Consider the following 10,378-nt stretch of genomic DNA (forward strand, 5'->3'; position numbering starts at 1 on the left):
AAAACCCAAAACTGCGTGCCATGTGGTTTATTGTCAGCGTTACTGCTAATTTTAACTGTTGATTAAATCTTAAATGAAGACTCACTCGTGTGTCTCTTCATATGTCTCGTTTGTAATTGAGACTAATTATTGTGGTGGGGTGGGAAGAAGCAGCTGCTCATTAATTAATTTCTAATTAAAAGGGTTTGCCATCCTTCAGTGACTAAGGGGGGAAATCTTAGTTGGTGTAATATTGATTCTTGAGATCAAAACCATTCATAGTAGTCCTACAGAACCATATTAAAGTACTATAAACTCAAGTATCTGATGTTTGAGTGCTCTCCAAACTCTGCTTTGTATATATTCTTAACACAAACTCAAACCTACCAAAATGAATGTTAAACTTGCAAACGGGTCAAATTGAGTAGGCTTAATGTAACGTCAGAGTCTCTGCTGTTTATAAAACGTGTATCTGAGTTGACCTGTTTTGAACTACTTTTCTTTTATGTTCTTTTTTTCGTGTGTGCAAAATATTTATTTCTGTCGCCACGTTTGTCAATCTCTGAGTCCACATGTAGAAAATTACTTCTAGTTTGTAGTTGTAGAAAAAAATGCTACATTCATTATACATCTTTTTAGTTAAAAAAAAGTTTAAGATTCATGCAGGTAAATTAAATATGGTATTCTGCTTCGTCCTATAAGCATCTAGGAACCTGTGGTTACCAATCAATTGGTACAATAGAGCAGAGCAAGGCTGCAATAGCGTGCAGATCAGACGTCTCTCCTTGTTTCTAGATAACTGGGAGCCTCTGTACCATGTCATATCCTCAGTTTGGATACCCTTACTCTTCTGCACCCCAGGTAAGACTCTATTGTCCGCAAACGTTAATTGATTGAATTTCAGTCATTATTGATTTCTACCGTTCAGTGCTAAAAGCTGCAGTGTTCCTTTATAGTACATGAAAGCGTGAAATTGGTTACGCACTCAGTCTGTTTATAAGATATTTAAGTTTGTGTTCATATTTGTAAAATGAAAGGAGCATACAGTATTTAGGGTGTTCTGGGTGGGGGCGGGGGAGGCGAGACGAAAGGAAAAGGGGGATGGAAACCCTCCAAGAATAATATTTTATCTTCCGGATTAGGTTTACTATTTACACACTTAAAAGGGAAGTTACTGAAATATCTATTGTAGAAACATAATGGGATATTTGAAACCCGCAGGTTAATAATAGATGTATGTAGGGCTGTTACAAATCTTCAGTCAAAATAAATATGCATGAGTGATTTAGAAAAAAAAGGTTTAAAAACGCAGATGGGGAGCATTGTGCTGCAAGTGAAGACAAATGATGTCAACACTTTGTACAACCCATTATAAAAGTTACTTTTAAAAGCATTTAATATAAGCAGCTTGAAAACCTGACGTAGCCGCCCCCTTGTAGAGATTTTCATTAAACACTTAAGAGTTTTGTCTTCCTTTTTTATCTGATAAAATATCTAATCTGTACATTTCCCGAAATCTTCCTTTCCTCTGCCTTTAAAGGAAACAAATGTCAAAACTTAGCTGCAGGTTTTAAAAAGTTTTCCTCCTTTCCCTTAGTTCCTGATGACCACCAATTCCCTGACAACTTGCTGTGAGTCTAGTGGCAGGACTCTGACAGATTCAGGCGCTGCAGCCTCGGCTCAGACCCCAGTCTATTGTCCTGTATACGAAAGCAGGCTGTTAGCCACAGCCAGACATGAGCTCAATTCTGCAGCTGCCTTAGGAGTCTACGGAAATCCTTACACAAGTACCCAGGGCTATGGAAACTACGTTACCTATGGTACTGAAGCCTCTGCCTTCTATTCTTTGGTAAGCAATCCTAGAATCTTCTTGTCACTCATTAGTAAATCAAATCCCAGCTCAAAAGATAAACGAAAATATATCTTCTCGCTGCTTGGCTTGCGTGTTAGAGTCCTCCCTAGAGGAAATCTGTGTTCTCCCCTCTCTTCTGAATTGGAACAGTTCACTAAGACTAAAATTCACGTGCTGTTATGTTTAGATTGCTATACTAAGTCAGTCATGTTTTCAGGACAGAGACCACTTTAAGTAGTTCTACTAAATACCTAAATACATGTAGTTCTTTACGTAAGCCTATTTTCTGACTATCGACGCATAGCTCTGCCTTTTTAGCTCTCTCTCTCTCTCTAATTATAAGTATGCTTAACAGTTACATGATACTACAGTTAAAAGACAGTTCTGTGAAACTGATGAACGACACTGGAATGAACGATATAGCTAGGTTGGTAGTTCAAAGTTGCATATACAGAGGTGCAGAACAATCGATATACCTTGGAATGAGCTTTTTCTTTGGCATCATTATAGCATGGGTTAATGTGTGTATTGATTTCACTGGCTGCTGAAATTCTAGACCTTTGCTACAGCCAAAACATATCTTACTGTAAGACCACAGCAGTAAAGTTGCCATTCATCTTTCATTTCCTTTGCACATTGTATTTCTGATTAATTAAAGGAGATAGTTGTGAATAGCTAAGATGTCATTAAAAGTTTAAACGCTTGTTGTCACTTTCTAGGTCATTGTTTTATAATGTTAATAAATATAATGTGCTCTCGGTTCTGTAGAGAAGGGAACTATGAATTAAGCTTTTGCTAGTTATTTCGGTTAGGAGAATACTTTTTAATAAGAAGAGAATCAGGTTCCTTATTGTAGTCAAATACGAGGCAATTGTTTTGGAACCAAACACTGCTGTGGAAAACAATATATTCCATAGCAACATTGTAACATTTGTTTTACATTTTACCATAAATGTAACAAGCCAATTCACTTCCCTTAACCACTTCTAAGGCGAGAGACGGGGCGGCGGGCTGGGGGTGGGAATTGGTGAAAGGACACACTCGATTTTGTGTTACAGAACAGTTTCGACGCGAAGGATGGGAGTGGATCTGCGCATGCGGGCATTACCCAGGCGGCTGCCTACTATCCCTACGATCACACACTCAGTCAGTATCAATATGACAGGTAAGAAACAAACAATTAAACATACGTAACAACGAGTGATTTTTCCTAAGCAAGAGACATTTTAAACAGTGAAACACTGTGTCCGTTTAACAATGAATTATTAATCAAGGTAAGACCGGCAAATAAATAATTAGACAAAATGGAAGCCTACATTTCTCCTTTGACAAACCTTACATTTGTATATTACCTGGAGACTGAAGAGGGACCTATTGGGCAGGCTGCTCAAACAGTGTAGTAAAAACCAAAGCTTTATTCTGAATGTTAACACTAAATCTCTAAATTAAACATGGGGGGAGAGGCGGTGGAGAGGGGGACTGGCTAAATACCCACAGATTTGTGTTTGTCAGCACTGAGCAGTGTTGTGGGGCTACATCAGTAACCCTGTGCCTGACCCCTGACTTTAGCAAACTATGTATCAAATACCCTGCGTCCCCCTTTTCCACATGTAATTCAATTAATTTCATTATTCTACTATAGTAAACGGAATGTTTTAACAAATGGGAGTAACTTTGAAAAACTCAATGAGGCCTAAATACCTTGGGAGTACTTGAAGCGATCATACCAATTTATCTTGGGTCTCTCATAATATTTTATAGAAATATACTTTTTCTAAGTATATGTTTAAACAAATTGTTCTCCCAACCCAGCATATGGTCCTTTACTTTTCAAGGAGCTATACTTTCCACTAGCCAATTTTTTATTAATTAGCTTTTCCTGTATTGTGTTAAATTGAACAGTCCTTTTATCTTCGGTATGTTTATTAGTTTTAAAACAGCACAAAACCACTTAAACCATCTCAACCTTTTAAGCCCACTGGGTGCCGATGACCTTTCCTGGATGATGTGCATTAAATATTCAGGTGCAGTCCAGTGTCTTCTGCGTCACGTTTTTACAATTTCAGGAACAAAAGGGTAGGAGAGATTACTAATAAAAGGAATAAGGAGGAAATATATTTCTGTTAACAGTTACACCCTGAGGTTACTTAAATGTATTTTATCTGAGCAGGATTTATCAAACAGCTGAAAAGCAGAACTTTTGTGTGCGGGTCTGTGCGTTTCTAAGACGTTTCTGTCACACAAGTTGTTAAAATGGACTTTGCAATTTACTTGAATAAAAATAGACATTTTCTTTTCTATTTATTCTTCAAAGGTTATTGTACAATTGAATTAAAACATTTCTTATGCCCAGTATTTCTCATTTTAAAATGATATGTTATCATTGCTTCTTTCTTACCACTGAATTGTTGGGGTAAATCATTACTAAAAGCCTTTTACGGCCCCTCAGGTTTTGGTACAGTATTCCTCCGACACTGATTAGTGCTAGAAGAAGGTACAGTTAACCTCTCCTAGCACCTGGTCCAAACTCCATGTATCTTTCCTTTGGCTTCAGTGGGCTTTGGATCAGGTGCCCAAAGGCCACCTCGCTGTATCTTTGACATGATCTACATATGGTGTCATATGTCTTGTGAACTACAGATATGGCACCATGGACGGAGGCACCCGAAGAAAAAACGCTACTCGTGAAACCACCAGTACACTGAAGGCATGGCTGCAGGAGCACAGGAAGAACCCCTACCCCACCAAGGGCGAGAAGATCATGCTGGCCATCATCACCAAGATGACCCTCACCCAGGTCTCCACCTGGTTTGCCAATGCCCGGAGGAGGCTCAAGAAGGAGAACAAGATGACCTGGCCTCCAAGGAACAAATGTTCCGATGAGAAGAGATCCTACGAAGAGGAAGGGGAGGAAGAGTCACAGGAAGACAATATGAAGAATGAGAAAAACGATGGTATCTTATTAAATATACATTTACAATTAACAAGCAAAATTCTAGAGTAGCCAGATCAGTTTTCAGTTTCCCTTTTGACTGTTTTTATCATGAGTGTTGTTGCATGAGTGGGTAGGATATACTTATGAATTACACATAGCCTAGAAACATACATATAGAATTGCAGCTGTATTCTTTATTAGAAACGCCCTTTTAAACAGTACTCCGGATCTTTAGAGATGGTATTATTTTAAAGAAGCACTGTGGTGCTATTTATTCCGTATGCTTTACTGTTTTCCCATTCCTGCAGAGGCCACCAGCAAAGAAGAAAAAGAGCTGGAACTGAGTGATTTGGATGACTTTGACCCCATTGAGTCGGAGAGTTCAGAATGCGAATTGAAACAACCCTTCCAGCACCTGGAGAGCAGCCAGATAAGGGCAGCCGACACATGTGCTACTGATCATTGCAAGGAGCCTTCTCTAAAGACGCCCATCCCAGCGGCCACCATTGAAGAAGACCTGGAGAGGGCTAAAAACTGTCTCAAGAACGTGGTGGACGAATGTGAGCAAGACTTAATCAATGTAAGGCAGAGAAGCTGTGAGTCCAAAATGTGTTTCCAGCAGGGGCAACAAATATTGGAGACAAAGCCCAGGATTTGGTCCCTGGCTCACACCGCCACTTCTCTAAACCAAACTGAGTATCCTTCCTGCATGCTGAAACGCCAAGCAGTCTCCGCCTCCGTTGCAGTTTCTGCTCCTGTTAGTGTCATTGACAGACATCAGGATTCCCCAGTCACCAATCTCAGGAACTGGGTGGATGGGGTGTTTCATGACCCCATATTCAGACACAGTACTTTGAACCAAGCTTTGAGCAACACAACAGTTTCCTGGGCTACCACCAAAGGAGCCATTCTGGAAACAGGATCTTTAGGACGCTCAATTGGAAACAGTACTAACGTGCTAAAAGGCCAACTGTCAAACTTATCCCACCAGGACTCAAATAAAGAATTTCTTGCATTTCCCAAATCAGGAAGCAAAATGTTTTGTTCTTAACAACACCCCAAGTGGCAAAGAACTTTCTAACACCTGAAGAGTGGGATACACTGAAAAGAGATTTGGAAGTATTTAAATTTAAATATAATTTTTTTAAAATAACAAAGATAAGGATTTAAAGTTCAGTTTGCTTAGTTAAACGGGCAGACTTTATTCATTGCTGTTTTGAAGAATTTCTGTTGGCTGCGACTTTAAGGGATCAATGTCGTGAAAATAATTTAACTCCATGTCTAAAAGCACGTACTATAGTGTAGGCGTACTTAAAAGTTTACATCCAAAAGTTTACAAACGAGAAATTTAAATTCTGATATTTAATTTAAGGCATGCCAATATTAGTTATAAAGACTTCTCAGATTTTTTCCTTCTGATTTCATTGTTACCATATAATTCACAAACGGCACTTATACCAAGTTTACACTATTGCACAAATTTACCTTGACAAATATGTTAAAAAAGTATGTTCACTCCAATAAATTGTCTGTTTCAGAAGTAAAAATTAGTGGTGGCGTTTTGCATTACAAAATAAATATGTTCCAGTTTTAGAATGTGTGTTCATAGATGTTCTAGTAATTTAAAGAAATGTCAAGATGATTGCATTAATACTAGAAAAAGTTCATGAAATGTCAATAAATCATTAGCATAACTGCAAACAAATTTATTTAAATCAGAAATATTGATACTTTTTCATTGGGCCTTATTTTTTCTCTTTCTGTCTCTGTAAAGGAATCCAGAATGTTCTAAACTCGGAGATCCTTGAGCAAATAACGGTCTAAGATTTCTCCTTTGAACAGATAGTTATTGTTATGTTTTTAAGTACAACACTACATTTACCAGGTTGTACTCTGTTAAAGAACGCCGTGTTAATGAATACTGTGTGTTACACTGCAATATGGATATCCAGTCTCAAGAGCCCTTCTCTGCTAGAGAAACACAGGGCCATCCATCATTACATTTGTTGAGTTTGACAGTTGTCATCCAGGAAAGGAGGGGGGGAAGAAAAACAATAACAGGAGTTAAATGTTCATCCTTTAAAACAATAGATAGATAGATAGATAGATAGATAGATAGATAGATAGATAGATAGATAGATAGATAGATAGATAGATAGAAAATGTGAGAGGAGAGAGAAGTGTAGTTGTGCTCTAGATTTGCTGAAATAAAGGGGGAGAAAACAGAAGGAGGAGAGAAAAAAGTAGACTCCAGCTGCCCACTAATGTGAGGGTAGACAGTGTCCGCCGCATAAACCTGAGAACAGAGAAGGGGGAGGTGGGATCTTGGAGACTAGGCTGGGGAAAATCACCCCGGGACCCAGTGTTTGCCGCTGTGGCAGGGGAATCTCTTTTTATGAGTGCTAAGCAATTGATTCACATGGAAAATTTGATATTTTAAAGAACCGTTTTAGCTTCAAGCTCCTCTGATAGTATGAAGAATCGTTGATTCTCCATGAATATTTCAGCACTTCAGGACAGATGCTTTACCGTTTTGACATTAAATAGAGTGCAGCCAAGAGAAAGAGCTCGTTCTCCGTGTGCTTCAGGAGGTCTCGCTGCCAATTTACCAGTTAAATAACAAGCGTTTTAAACATTTCCCTTTCAATCCCGGAGTCGAAACAAACTTTCTGTTCCGCTGGCCGGGGAAAATAAAGAAATGATAAACCAAACCTGACAGAAATAAGAAAAATAATCTTCTTAAAATACGAGTTTATAGTCCAGAGGAGCCCTATCAACTGGTGTGGGCAAGAGTTAAACGCTCATAGTGGGACTGAAGTAGGAACATGGCAAAAACTCTGCATCCTTTCCCATACTTCCTCCCCCAAAAACTAAAACAAAGACCAGAAATGAAACAGAGCGCTACCCCCAGGAGTTTGTAAAGAAATCTCGAGACAGCAACTAGTTAAAATATAAAACACACCAGCCCGCAAACTTTAGAGTGAGACCGGTTAGTGCAGCAATTGAATAAAGGAATCTGGGTGTGGGGAATAGATCAAACCCTTCCCCTCTCTGAAAGCAGCTGTAATTGGATTGTATCCAGTCATATTCCCTGTCATTGTATTGACTTTCGCTCTCTTGGATGATATTATCGAGATCACTGAACCTCGCTGCTGATCTGGCTGTCAAAAGGCTGAGACAGGAGCCCCCGGCCTGGAAAACGTGCATCAGCCAAGATAATTTGAAGTGAAATTTTCATTTTGACAGTAAACCCCTCAATTTCTAAAGGCTCTGCACCCAGAGATCTCGGTGGCAGGGGGAGGCTTTACAGAAAGCCACGTCTTAAACTGAAAAGGGCAAAAGAACTCGAATTAGTTGTAATAGATAAAAGGGCAAAAATAAAGAGTCAAGGGTACTTGACAGTAATAGCGAAAGTGGAGTCTCTGGGGAGAAGTGTTCTCAGCTAGAGGCTGGGACGGCAGGAATTTTAATGCAGCAGGCCGGCCGGAGAGCTTTCCAGTGAAGCCCTTTAGACAAAGCAATTTTTTTAAAAACCAAAATAAGGTAGAAGGGACGAGAGGGAAGGGGGCGCAAGTATTCCGCCATCAAAGCAGCGATAGAAGCAAATGGGACAGGAATCCGCATAACCACCACATAAGAAAAAATACTGGCATCTGTGCTAGCTATGTTAAAGCAAAAATGTACGTGTGTGTCTATACACGTGTTGTATATGTAAGTACGTGTGTACATGCTAATGTTTCGCTGCAGATTTCAACTTCGGTGTTATTGAGGATGTATGGGGGGAGGCCCGAAGATTTAATTATCCAATACAATGATAGCCAAGTGAGTATGATAGGAATACAAAGTCATATGTAGAGACAAAGTTATGAAGTAAATATAATTCAGATAATGCATTTCTCTAAATCTGCTGTACCACATAAAATCAACACATATACGGAATGCTAAATTATTCAAAACACACTTTCTGTGTATAATTACAGGAATTTTACCCTCAGAGGAAACAACAATATGGCATTAAAATTGGTCTGATTTCTATAGAGTTCTTTTGCACTTTTGCACATATTTCGTGGCCAGGCATTTGAAAAATGGTAACAAATGCTCTTGGAGATAATAACTGACAATATTGACTTACATTCAAATCTGGGGAAAGAAATCCCCAAATAATATTTAAAATAAAGGCAATAAAATTACATTCAAGGCAAAAACGGTCCAATATTATAAATTAGAAAAATACTTTACTTTACCCCTTAATGCTATGTTACTGTCGTAAAACGAGTTCGAATAAGTTTGTACCCGCTATCTAACAGGACCTGATTGCAGTAGGCTACAGGTATATAGGATGCTCTTTGTATGAAATCAGAATTTTGTTTTGGGATGTTTTTTTATCCTTGTCTAGAGATTAGCGGTCAGGCATAACAGATCATTCAAAAGCATCCATAAAGTGTGAACAAAAGACTATGAGAAATTAATCTTTGCTATTTGATCCAATAGCACAAGTCAAAGATCACTTTCAACTGTTCCTTGGCTTGGGTGGCGGGGAGGAAAGCGCTAAGAAAGAAAGCCATATCACTTGGATAGATATACAAAGCAGAAATATAAAGAGGAGATCAAAAAGAAGGGAGAAGAAAGAAAGAAAAACATGGAGAAAACGGTCTGAAACTGAGAGACTCTAAATCATTCAGCCATGGCAAATTCAAACACACAAAGGAGGGGATGCTAAATTAACAGTGCTTTTTACATAGAGCCCAAATAAAACTGTAATCAGCGACGCGTTACTTTTCATTAAGCGAGTTTGACAGCAGCATATTCAGCCTCGACAAGGGAACAGGAGCGAAGAAATATACGGCTCTCCTAGCCCGAGTCATAAGATAATTCCTTAAGCTCCATTAACAACTCTTAGCCGCAGGAAATGGGCTCCCTGAAAACATCTCCAAATCTAAAAGCTTTATCGACCTCTCAAACCTCTGCTGATGGTTCTATTTTTTAAAAAAACTTAAGGGAGAGACGTTCAGCAAGGTAATAGACTTTGACACAACACCTTCTTAACTAGAGAGAGAGAGGCAGAGAAAACGAGACCTTAAATGATATTTAAAAGGCAGCCAATTAAGATTTAAAATGATTGTCTCCTGAGATTATGCATGTGATTTATGTCACCTACTTTTTCCCAGGCATGCATGCAAAATTGCAACTGGGCAGATAGCCTGTTCTTTAAATAATAATATATTTTTTAAAATAAATAGTAGCAATTAATTATCTGTAGCTATCTCAAGCAATTTTAAATATTAAGCTAATAAGAGGTTGGACTTCAGATATTCTGATTGAAAGAATACATTTCAGCAGTCACCTACTTTATCTGTAGTTAATTAAAAGACAACCAAATAAATCATTCAAACATTTTCTTTTAACTTTTATGAGCATAATTTTAAAATAAATTTTACTATGTGTTCATGTCTGACTATTAAAGACTTTTAATTAGTACATTTCTCACACAACAGAATGAAATAGCTTTCAGTTCATCCACACAGTAAGAAGACTTTTTTGTCTTTACAGGATTTGGAATAGCACGTATATTAGAGGTAGGCTGGTTCTGAGGGTACATCAGACTTAACAAA

The 10,378-nt window shown here is 38.4% G+C and overlaps 1 protein-coding gene across 1 annotated transcript; it reads left to right on the plus strand.

Moving 5' to 3' along the window:
- The first annotated feature begins 780 nt into the window (after nucleotides 1-780).
- IRX4 (iroquois homeobox 4) lies at nucleotides 781-5,817 on the plus strand. Its single transcript, XM_024195085.1, has 5 exons — nucleotides 781-840; nucleotides 1,577-1,828; nucleotides 2,890-2,996; nucleotides 4,472-4,785; nucleotides 5,075-5,817. The coding sequence occupies exons 1-5, from the start codon at nucleotides 796-798 to the stop codon at nucleotides 5,815-5,817; spliced, it is 1,461 nt and encodes a 486-aa protein (XP_024050853.1). The 5' UTR covers nucleotides 781-795.
- The last annotated feature ends 4,561 nt before the right edge of the window (nucleotides 5,818-10,378 follow it).

Source organism: Terrapene carolina, unplaced genomic scaffold (assembly GCF_002925995.2).
Source record: "Terrapene carolina triunguis isolate 2854851 unplaced genomic scaffold, T_m_triunguis-2.0 Scaffold613, whole genome shotgun sequence".
Taxonomy (NCBI): Eukaryota; Metazoa; Chordata; order Testudines; family Emydidae; genus Terrapene; species Terrapene triunguis.

Excerpts from the sequence above, each read along its gene's own strand:
- IRX4 (XM_024195085.1), top strand. The coding sequence starts at position 796 with ATGTCATATCCTCAGTTTGGATACCCTTACTCTTCTGCACCCCAG. Across the intron at positions 841-1,576 it reads CTTACTCTTCTGCACCCCAG|TTCCTGATGACCACCAATTC; the intron begins GTAAGACTCTAT and ends CCTTTCCCTTAG. Across the intron at positions 1,829-2,889 it reads CCTCTGCCTTCTATTCTTTG|AACAGTTTCGACGCGAAGGA; the intron begins GTAAGCAATCCT and ends TTTGTGTTACAG.